The sequence below is a fragment of the Lolium perenne genome, chromosome 7 (genome assembly GCF_019359855.2).
Source record: "Lolium perenne isolate Kyuss_39 chromosome 7, Kyuss_2.0, whole genome shotgun sequence".
NCBI lineage: Eukaryota > Viridiplantae > Streptophyta > Magnoliopsida > Poales > Poaceae > Lolium > Lolium perenne.
Window position 1 is genome coordinate 287938021 of NC_067250.2, and position 11880 is coordinate 287949900.

The 11880-nt window shown below is 46.0% G+C and overlaps 1 protein-coding gene across 1 annotated transcript; it reads right to left on the minus strand.

The window, feature by feature from the left end:
* Positions 1 to 4815: 4815 nt before the first annotated feature.
* Positions 4816 to 5616, minus strand: LOC127315184 (uncharacterized). Its single transcript, XM_051345699.2, has one exon. It carries the CDS (start codon positions 5614 to 5616, stop codon positions 4816 to 4818), a length of 801 nt encoding a protein of 266 aa, XP_051201659.1.
* Between the last annotated feature and the right edge of the window lie 6264 nt (positions 5617 to 11880).

Below are 11880 nucleotides of genomic sequence, written 5' to 3' on the forward strand. Positions count from 1 at the left end.
TGCCAGGCCTTGTTGTCGACCAGAGGTGGAGAGGGAGATCATATAAAAACCTCTCCAACTGTGAACCCTAGCTCATTCATCGACAGGCAGCTTGGTAAGTCATCAGAGAGCAAGAACACTTAGAACAGGAAGAACACATAGCTAGAACCCTCATCCAGGAACAGCTCAAGCAAGGAACTGTCTCCTGTTGAGAAGTAAACCATGGAATAGATCAAGCACAAGCCACAAGGAGGAGCAGGGCAAGCTAAGAAATCAGCACAGAAGCAAAACCTCTACACCAACACACTATTTCTAGGAGCTGGAGTGAGGTATACACCTTAACATGAACAAACCAGATGGTTTTGTTCATAAATTGCACAAGCATGATCTCCAGCACACCAACAAGGGTAGAAACCCTATATGTGAGTCATCATATGGCTACTGGCCAAATTGGTGCAAGTGAACAAGAGAGAAACAAATAGGAAAGCACCCTGGGAACATTGGCTATGCCAAACTAGTGACATAATCAAAGAAATCCAACAAGGGATGATCCTATCTAGCTAATCAGTTTCACTCAGCACCTATAGCCACTACACCATCAGACAGATAGACTATAAAGTGTCTATTCTTGTTTGTCAACATCAAAGATCACTGGAAATCCAACAAGGAATTACCCAGTGATGCATTCACTAAGCTATAGCAAGCCAACCAGGGTGGGAGCTACCTAAACAGCAATGAATTGCTGTCAAGGTTACCTCAACCACTGAAACAGCCAAACCACCAAGCCAAGCACCAATATCATCACCCAGATTTGGGTTCAAAGATGAGCTAGGGTCCCCAACCACTGTTGGCATCCCTCTAGCTCCATTAAGTTCATCACAAGAATCATCACTGCAAGCAGTTCATCTCACTTATCCATCAAACAAAGCAAGATAATACAGATAAATGAATTATACAAGTAACCAAGTTACCAGAATCATGCTAATGATCCACTGGATCACTGCAAGTATCAACAGGTGCTTGAGCAAGTACCATCACACCAGGCCAAGCCTGTGTGATACACACACACAGCATAGAGTGAGCAACAGTGAGGCACAGTCACCAAATAGCAGCTTTTACAAGCAACTGGTGATCATATGAACACCAGAAGCTTGCTAGAGCTTGCTACTGCATGCTAGAACTCATTCTAAGCATTAACACATGGACAGATAATTAAATTAATCATATAGCTGAACAATTGCATCACAGATAAGGGCATCAGGCAGCACAATTGTATCCAGAAGCACTTCATCAAAGAAAGGGGCAGTTAAAGTAACAACTAGGCTCAAATGAGCATGTCTATGAATTGAAGCACAGATATAATCTCATCAGGAGCACTGGCACTTGCCAAAGGCAAGGATCATCACAGCATGATCAAGTCAGGGGAAAGCAATGGCATGTACAGGAAAGGCATAATACACCAAGCAACAACAGGAGCCACTAAATTACACAGAAGCAGCATATGCACCACAGCAGCATACGCATGGCAACAGCATATCGCATCAGCTAGGATCCATGGCAACAGCAGAGAGCACAGCAGCTTACACGCATTCACAGCAAGCACAGCAGCAGAGCACATAGGTGTAGAAGCGGCAGCACAATCAGGTGGGTGCCAGGGCATCCAGAGGAAGGAGAAGAGGTAGAACAGATGGCAGAAGAGAAGGAGGAGCACATACCAGGGAGGCGGTGGTCGTCATGACCACGGCGGCCACGGCGGCGCACGCCAGTGCACACGGCGGCACCAGGCCTGGCCAAGCCAAGCCACGGCGACCACCACAGCACCCCAGCGCAGCACCACGCGCCCAGGGGAGCGCCAGGAGGAAGGTACACGGCTTCTCCAACGCGCGGTGGCGGCGGACGCCACAGGCCAGGCGCACGGGAGAGTCGATGGCGAGCGAACGTGGACGCAAGCGTCAGATCGACGCGGACCACCATGTCCGCCGTCGAGAGGCGGTCCAGATCCGCACCATCTCGTCGCCGGCGATGGTCGGAGACGGCCTGATTAAAGCGGCGACGGCGGAGGCGATTTCGGCGTCGCAGGAGCCGAAAGGGGAATTAGGGTTAGGACACAGCGAGAAGACGACGCGATCAAGGCTTGGCTGGACCGAGCCCACTGGGCTGGTCCAACCTAACCAGCTCGGCCGCCTGACAGGTGGGCCTGAGGGGTATTTTGGACATTTCCAAAATACCCATTTAAATGAGAATTTCCAAGAATTTTAGAAAATAAAATAAAGCTCTAAAAAAATAAGTAAAAATATGAAAATTAATCAGCATAAAATTCTCTATCTAAATAAAATATCAAAGGGAATTTTTGAAGACAAAGAAGAATAAGTCTTAATTTGATGATTTAAATAATGATTTAAATCACACATATTATTTTCAATAATGAAAATAAGTCCATTAATGCATTTGGACTTTAAAAACACCTTGACAACATTTCAAGGTTGTATTTTATTATAAATCAAATATTCCTAAATTACTCTTAGTATTAACCTCTTACATAAAATAATAACGACATCGGAAGGGGGGGACAAACCCTAAAAACTGGAATCATGCATAATTGCTTCTTTAACCATTGCCCTTATCGGACAATGATGCTATTTTTCAGAGACAGAGGACAAGGGTCAGTCCACACCTTCCAACTGCAAAACTTTGCAGTGTTCAGGCAAGTTCATCGCTTGCTCATGTCATTTGAGTATTTCTATCAAATTACTTGCAAAGTACTATGGTTATCACTATTGCATAAAAACCAAAACCACTACTTTCATAACTATGAATATGACTATGTGGTGGGCAATGGAACCATGGATTGTGTTGATATGGTGGAGGTTCCATTGCAAGGGTTAATATCCATCTAGGATTAAACAACAAATGTCGCCAGTGATTCTTGTGCCGTAATACCCGTGTTAACCATAAGATCCGGAGTGGGACGGAGTAGTCAAAAGTGTTTCCACCTCTCGTACATCAACGGATGCGCTTACCGTAGACACTTGACCCAGGTTGGGCAAGCGGTGGGGTGGGGATCTCATTCTAATTCCCCACGGTAAGTGGTCTATGATGGGTTGCAGCTACCGGCGAAGGAGTTTGGTTAACGAGTCCCAAACTGTTGTCGTGGTCGGGGTCCATCCTTAATTGGTGTAAGAGGACCGACGAGGACCCAGGGTCGGGGTATGCAACAAAGGGTGGGTGTGCGAGGCAGCGGAGGAACATGATTGGCTAGACCTTATACCGGGCCTCACACCGAAGGAAGTGTGGACGGGAAAGCTGCCCGGTTGGCACCAAGGTTAAGATCTCTTATGGGTAAAGCAACACACCTCTGCAGAGTGTAAAGAACTGTGACCTGTCACTCCCTGTTCCGGGATAAGGAACTGCGAACGCGGCCGGAAAGGAGCTCCATGAAGTTCTAGTAAACCGGTGAAGGCTGACGGACATAGCTCTTTGGAATAAAAGCAATCTCTTGAAGAAATGTTTACCAAAACTTGCATTGGTATTAGACTTTCTGGTCTAATATCGTAGCTAGTGCATTAAACACCTCTTATCTATAATGAACTTGTTGAGTACGCTCGTACTCATACCACTCTTAAATCCCATGCTTAGATTGTCTGAATCGTCTGGAGGAGGACTACGACAACAATGAAGGAGCCGAGATCATCGGCTACGAGGAACCAGACCTCTCAGGAGGAGTTGAAGGCGTAGACTACCTCATCGTCTACGGATCCGGAGAGGCTTCCGGAGGAGAACAAGCCTAGGGATATTCGCTAGTAGTAGTAACCGAGCAGCCTGAACTCTTAGTATTTAGCTGCTCGATGAAATAAATGTTTAGTTTAATGAAACTCTGGTATTGTAAGTTAAGTTGGGTTCACCTCGAACCCAGGAGTATTCCTCTTAGGACCCAAGAGGAGCTCCAAGACGACATGTGTATGTTAATTGTAATAATATGTGAATGAGTTATGGACCCTGCTATGTTCTGTTGTACTACTCTGAGGGATGTAATATTTGCGGAATGGTACTTCGTGAATGTTATATCAACGACTGGCATACTACAACATGCAGTGGTATGCAGGGTCACCACAATCCGCTCGCCGGCGAGGCGGTACTGCGGCGGCGTGCGTCCATGCCGAAGCTGGGGTGAAATGTGGAGCTAGGTAGTGAGGGATTGCTCGCCGGAGCAGGATGGAGGAGGCGGCGGCGCACGGTGGAGCTAGGGTTGCAAGTGAGGGGTTAACCCCTCACTCGCACCTGCGCCCGGTATAAGTAGGGGGCGGCGGGGCCGATTTCCTGGGCCCCGTATTCCGCCGAAACGGGTTGGCCCGAATACGGGGCCTGCTAGACGGCCCAAACCGCGCCTGCCCCGTATCCCGCCGGAATTTTACGGGGTGGGCGGGTTATAAGGGGCCTGTTAGACATGCTCTAAGCAATTCCACTTGGCAGCCACCAGAAATTTAATTTAGTATGACTAACTCACACCAGCCAAGCTCATCCTCAAGGGGAGCTACACCCAAACCTGGTAACTTATATACCAAACAGGACCTACGTACAGGTCTCCACTTCTTCCCGGCCTGTTCAAAGCACCAAATCATCTCTTCGGTAGGCAATCTCGAAGAAGTCTTGTAGCTAAATGGTTTACGTACATCGCAGCAAATTCGAAACCATGCAACTGACAGTATCGCTAAAGATCAAGAATTTCATTGACATCACAAATTAGTTTACAATTACAGACACAAGGCAAATAATTTCTGCTACTTCCTACGCCGAGACATTTGGAATCGAAACTCTCCTAGCTAGAAGGCTAGAGCCCTAAACCCTATGATGTGAAGGCAGCCTGGTGACGATGAGGGTCTTCTTGACCATGGAGCTGCCGCACCTCGCCTGGCTCCTCTCCCTCATGATCGGGTGCTTCTTCTTGTTCAGCGTTTGCTTGATCATCTCCGGCGCCACCACCTTTATTGGCAGACGTCGTCGCTTGGCGTCATCCGCCTCTTGGTACCTTTGGTTGAACTTGCGCTTTGCAGCTTGTATCTTCTCCTCGGGGATGAGCCCGACACGGTCGCCGCGGAAGATGAGGCCCGGGGCGACGGGATCAGACGCCCTACTTGTGATTTTCACCGTCTTCTTGGCGGATGTCTCCAGGGTCTTGGCAGGCTGCATCGGATGGTCCATCGTCTTGAGCTGCTGCGGCAGGTTCTCCATCTTGTGCGTGGCCACTTTGACCTTGGCGTCGTCGTCCTGGACGGAAGCCCCCCACGCGGCGACGATGCCGCCGGCGAGGACGCGGACGCGCTCCGACTCGTGGTCCTTGTGCAGCGCGCGGACGCACTTGGCGAGGTCGGTCTTGGCGAGCACCGTGGGCATGAGCGGGAGCAGCCGGAGCGTCTCGAGGGACTCCGCCATGACGTCGTCGAGCAGGAGGCAGAGCCGCTCTGCTTGGTCGTCGTCGGCGGCGTCGCAGAGGCGTTCGACGATGTCGCCCCTTGCGGTCCGGAACTCGCGGCGGGAGAACTCTACCGGGTCGAAGGCCTCCATGTCGGCGTCGATGGAGTCGAAGGCGCGGAAGAAGGGCTTCCAGCGGCGGAGCGGGCTCTGCGTGGGCGTGGCCATGTCGCGAATCACGATCGAGCTTGCAATCTAGGGCTCTCAACTCTCAAGCCGGTGGATGTATGCAGACAGAACAGCAGAACTCCTGTAGCTTATATGGATCGACTTACGATTGGAGACGGTGTCGATTACGGAAGCGCGTTCTCGCTCCAGTCCGAGTCCGGCTCAGCTCTCAACACAACAGTGGTATCCATGAGTTGCGCGCGCGCCACGAAAACTTCGACAGGGCCAGGGTGAAAACATCCCATGGCCAGGGTGCGAGTTACCGCTGATGAAGACGCCATTTTCGACGACCACGCCGCCGGTTCCAGCTGCAGCAAGAGACGACGGATCGGGAGCACCCAGACTACGAGCTGACGCGCATATGCTCGGGAAGGGTGTATTTGCTCTTTATTGTTCTGTTGGATTGAACTTCATCACACATTTTGGCACGAACTCCAGTTTGTAAACTGCACCAGACACTAGATTCCAGACTTTAACGAGTTCCATGTATGTGTGGGCTCACAACCCGTTTTATACAGAATTCCAGATCTTATGGTTGCCCTGTATATATAATTATATATAAAGCCGAGCCTATATAGTCATTTTTGTTTGCATCCGTACCATAAACCATCCTCTAATCCCTTGCATCGAGCTCGCCGGAGCAACCCCTCCCCTTCCTCGCTTGTCACGAGGGCCGATGATCCGGAGACCGGCGGGGACAATGCGCCGGCGGTGGTGTTGGGGATGGCGGCAGGGATGTGGGCCTGGACCTCCACGATTCATCTGCCAGAGCTCGGCGGAGACGCCCCTCCCCTGCCTCGCTCGCCATGAGCCAGTGTTCCGGAGACCCGACGGCCGGCAGCTCGATTGGGCCTCGACGGATTCATCTACCAGAGATCGACCGGCCGGGGCGATGGGCCGGCGGTGCTGCCCTCTTATCGTCTCTTCTACCGCAGTCTCTTCGTTCTTGAAGGAATCAACACCTCACAATGGGGAGCCCTTCAGATCTCGTCGCATCCCACACGTGCAGAGAGAGCAGAGCATCATCTCCTCATGAGACTATGAGAGGAGAGATAGAGAGAGAGAGCAGATGCAGCGCACTCATGAAGTTAAGAGAGCAGCGGGGCAGTGGCATACAATAGTGCACAAGACGGCAATCGGGCAATGCAATTGTTGGCAGACGGCTACATGCAATACATGGATGCACGGAATATCATCTATAATATGGTTGCACTATCAGATTAATTTACTACATGAAGAGTAAGCAGATGGAGAAGAACCGTTCCTTCTGAATTTTCTCAAGTTTGTGAGTTGCAGCCCAAAGAAAGGTCCAGGTTGCATCAACTAAGTTTGAATTGAATTCAGTTTTGGAGGAGAAATACAGGGGAGAACAAATCCATTTGAATGCATGTCCTTTTTATACACTTCAGCGCCGCTCACGAGCTACACTTGAAACAAAGTGCACAACGAGAAGAAAAATTGAGCTTCTTGTATGTAGCGTTGTGCATACATAGTAGACTTTTTTGAGCCAAAGAATATCCTCTTAAGCACAATCTGAAACCATAACTTGTGTGCTTGCCTGATGTAGTTTCAGGGCATTTGCAGATTATAACCGTTAAGTAGAAACACATTAAATATTACTCCCACACTGAATTAAAGTGTATTTTACTAGCATTTTGTTTTGCTTGCTGGAAGCTGTGCTAATTAGCATGGGTGCTCAATATATATTTGTTTTTTTATTATTGCTTACAGTTAGAAATACCCAGTGGTGGTGCTACACTTTTAACACCAGTCTGTATTAATCATGCTGCCCTCCATATTAATTTGGTGTTTCTCTAACCTGATATGCATGTGCAGACTTTGTATATGCTGATAAAGGACGATGTTGCATTGAAGCTGCCTTACTGCATCAGGGTGTCCAGGTTCTTGTTCTTGCCCTTCATGTTTGGGGTTGTGTACCTGTCGGTGCTAAGTATTTGATTGGGATTCTCCACAGTGTTTAGCCTCATCTATGGTTGCATGTGCGTTTTTGCTCAAAGACGGCATTCCGGACCTCTAGCATCATCGGTGACACACGGAACAGGGTCTTCAGCAGCATCGACGCATCAACGAGTCTGGTACTCGCATACAACACCGACATACTGCTAGAGATCCAGGTAACCAACCGGTCACCGGTGGTGAAGAATATTTACTCTTCCCAATAGCCCTAGAAAGTATGTGTACACACACTAAATTTTCTAGGAAACATACAATCCTCTGCGAGTAAGACATTAACCGAAAGATATTTATATGTTCGTTAGTAATCACCCACTGTAATTAAATGAAAGAAGATTGATGAATATTTCATACTTACAAACGAGTAGATCAAATAAAAAATAAAGGTTATAATGAAAAGGAGAACCGGGGCTTTTAGGAAAAACTTGGGTCACATTGATGTTTTTCATCCAGAAGTTAAAAAAATTCCGGTGCAACGCACGGGCATATGTCCTAGTAGCATGATAAATTAAGGATAGTGATCTTGAAAGTGCACAATTTTTTGGAATAATGTTGTACTCCCTCTAACCTGAATCAGATAACTCAAATTTATTTAGATTCGTATATATCTATAAACTAAAACTCATTTAGATACATGCATATCTAAATAAATCCCGGACAAGTAATTCAAACAGAGGGAGTATTTATTTACAAAATAATGGCACATGCCTATTCCTACATGGATCCGTATACGAGTACTTGAGTTGTTCATGAGTGTGTATTTGCTTCACGGTGGATTGCTAGATCCATTTGTTCCACCTAGGGCTTGGTGGTGGCTAGGGTTTCCACCACAGGGAATTGGAGCGTATCCTTGGTCGCCCATGCCCACCCCCTATAGGCGTTCATGTGGACTCACAACACTTATGGTCTTACCAAATACTAATCAAGTACAACACAAATCCCATGTGAGCATGATCTTTCATGTACCAATTCGGCTCCAACCCAGGTGGCCTACGTTTCCGTCCCCTTACGTGTGTGATCCCATAGGTTCAAAACCACTCGCAAACATTAAAGTTACTCTTCCAAGCTGCCACCATGGCTTCGAGTCGGACTCACTCTCTTGAACACTTAGCCTCAAATCGATAGTCGATCTGAGCTCCTAGTAGAACATGCTGACCACCTAATGTCGTAAAGTCAAAACGAAGAACCTTAACAGTGTGTCATATGTCTCATTCCCTTTGCATCCCAACAAATCTAATCAAACTATAGATCATTTCTTGTCATTCTTTTAATAGCTTGAGACTCTTCTTCATTCAGTGATATAGATTTATTGGACCAACTCTTAGTTTGACTCTCTTTGTTGGTATATACGGAGGCACTTGTATCATCAAGTTTTATCGTCATATACCGATAATTGACTCAAAGGCAAACCGATTGCCCCACTTTAGGGCCTCTAAGCAATGGCACCCCGTAGTCTGACCTACGCAATAGACCATAACAAAAACCCTAACTTCACACCCATTTCCTATATAATACAAGGAACACACTTGCCACACACCCCCACTATCCACGGCGCGCTACACTTTATCCTCTCTCCCCTCAGAACCCTAGATCTTAGCCTAATGTGTCTACTTAGAATACAAGATCTCAGGAACCCCTCCACCCCCTTCAAACACTAGATATCGGGCACTCCTCTCTCCACTTCACACTGAAGATATCTCTCACTCTTCTGTCCTCTCCCTAGTGCAGATATATCCAAGCAGTCCTCGGGCGGTCATGTGGCTTGATCTACTCAAGTCACGGCGGATTCCTCCACCTCTCAGGTACATGTTCGTTATCCATCATGCATTATGTTTACTTTCTTATTTCACATTTTAGTCGTGCTTGTCTTTCTTTTATATCAACCTCTGCAGGAAATACGGCGGTTGAAACCCTGAACAAAGGACAGCGGGCAAAACCCCGTCACGAAGGATGGTGGGCCGAACCCCTGCCCAAAGGAACACCAACGGGTCATCGGTGAGGTCATCAGTGCATGGAAGTTGAGGATGGTGGCTAGAACTTCCTCACATGGAATGGCTGGCAGGTCATCGGTGAGGTCATCATCAGCGTAAGGCAAGTTAAGTATGGGAAGAACTAGAATACTTTCATATCTAGATAAAGTTGAGAAATTTATTTTAGGACAGAGGGGGTAGATTATTTATAAAGTAGGTTGTTTATGTTGGATGCACTGTTGTGTAATGTAATGAGTTTTATGTGTTAATGAAATATATTATCTTATCTTAATGACAAAGAAATTACAATCTGAATGGAATGATCAAACAAATTTGTTAGCACTGAGTGTGATTAACTATTAGACTGTCGAAAGGTGCACAAAACACATAAAAAAATAATGTGGCACACCTTACTTGTACACATAGTTGTTAGGATCGTGATTCTACTATGACATTCTACGACTTTACGACCCAAATTAAGTGAAATGATCCTACGATTTTACTACATAGAATCTAAGATTTTACGATTCTGAAAGTTAAGATCCCACGGATTACGATCCTACTAGAGAGGTTTCGATCCGATTCAGAATCACGATTCTAACAACTTCATGATACTAATTTTTTATTTATCTATTGACGCGTTGGCGTGGTGCCACGATGCAAGAGCGCGCGAGAGCTCCTAAATGTCGCGTGAAAAGAGGCATGTCTACACTTTTCTGATGAAGTTATTTCTCACGTCTTTTATTCGCCCACACCCAGAGGGTGTTCTCTACGAAGACTCCGGCCAGGTACGGCCTCTCCGGCTCGGTGGTCGGAGTACGGTAAGTTGGTCCATCGAACTGCATCTTATCTTGGGTGTGATCTGGCTTTTGCTTTGGATTTTGGCGAAGAAGGTGCAGATGGATGTATCGAGTGGAGAGGAAAAGATATCCATGAAGTTTTTAAATATCCATAGTGCGCCATTTGATCGTGTAAATAGTTGAACTACACCCGCTAATAATCGCAATAATAGCCCAACGGAGCCTAGTCGTTATTCACAATGAATCCAGGCGTGTCGATCCGTAAAGCTATGTCTGTGTACGAGGCTGCACTAATTTCCCTATGCTACATCGGATGGATGCTTGCATGCATGGCAACATCGTCGATTCTCGCCTGCGTGGCAACGTCATGGATGCACGTGTGCATGCATGGACAGAACCACGGGCGCCAGAACCACGGTGCCCAACGGTCCGACGAGTGTGTCCCAACCAAATCCAAGTGTCTCAAAAAAAAGTCCAACGAACCTCTAGCATATCGCCCTAAGATCAATCGATCTAAACCATCCAAGTGATCCAACGACCCGGGGAAATCTAGACGTAGAAGCAACCTTCACACGGATGTCTTTCTAGAAGACCCGATCCAACAACCACCATTGTGTGTTAGGGTATGATCCAACGACCAGAATTGGGTGTTAGGGTTAGGAGAGGGTCTGCGGGGTTATGAAGGGGTTTCAAGGCGAGCAATGAGATTATCTAGGTTTGACCATCATTAAAATAACGACAACTAATTTTAAAAATTAGAAAAATAAAAAATTGCACACATCATCGTTTTATGTGACTTAGTTACAAGGAAAAATAATAAACTTGGTCTACTTATATTTTCATGAAAAAACCTTCACATATGTGAGCTACCACGAACGAGGTTGGGGGTATTTCAAGGTAAATGAGCTAGGTTTTAGGATTTTGAAAATACAAAATATCAAAACCTTCACCCAAGCTTAATTCTGGAGTGAGTATGAAGGATAAGAACTTATGTTTTCATTTTTATATTTTAAATGTGTTTGTAGTGGTTTTCTATTAAAGCATATTTTTTGAAAAATAACTATGAATATGAAGATTAATTCAATAAATAGCGAGACTTCACATTGAAACTATATAGGTAGAATATATATTAAGGAATAATATTTGGCTCATTTGGACAAGTTCGAAAAAAACTTTCTTAGAAAAGGGGTTGTTTACCTCAATTTGGAGCATATTTTTCATGACTATGAGTTTTACTTCGCAAAAGGGACCGAATTGATCACCTAACGTGTATAATAGTTCAGAAAACATTGCAACATCATACCATATACCAAACGACTTCAAATTTTGGATCAAATTTGAATTTTGGTTCCAAGTTGTATTAAAAACATAACCGCATAAATACAAATAGCATTAAACCACCGAAGTTTTCATGCATTAAAGTACAATAACATTACATGAAAAGTTTTCAAATAGTTTTCACTTGTTGTTCTTACCACTCGATTTTTTTCTTTGTGGTCTTTTTTTTTTTTGCGGGGAAA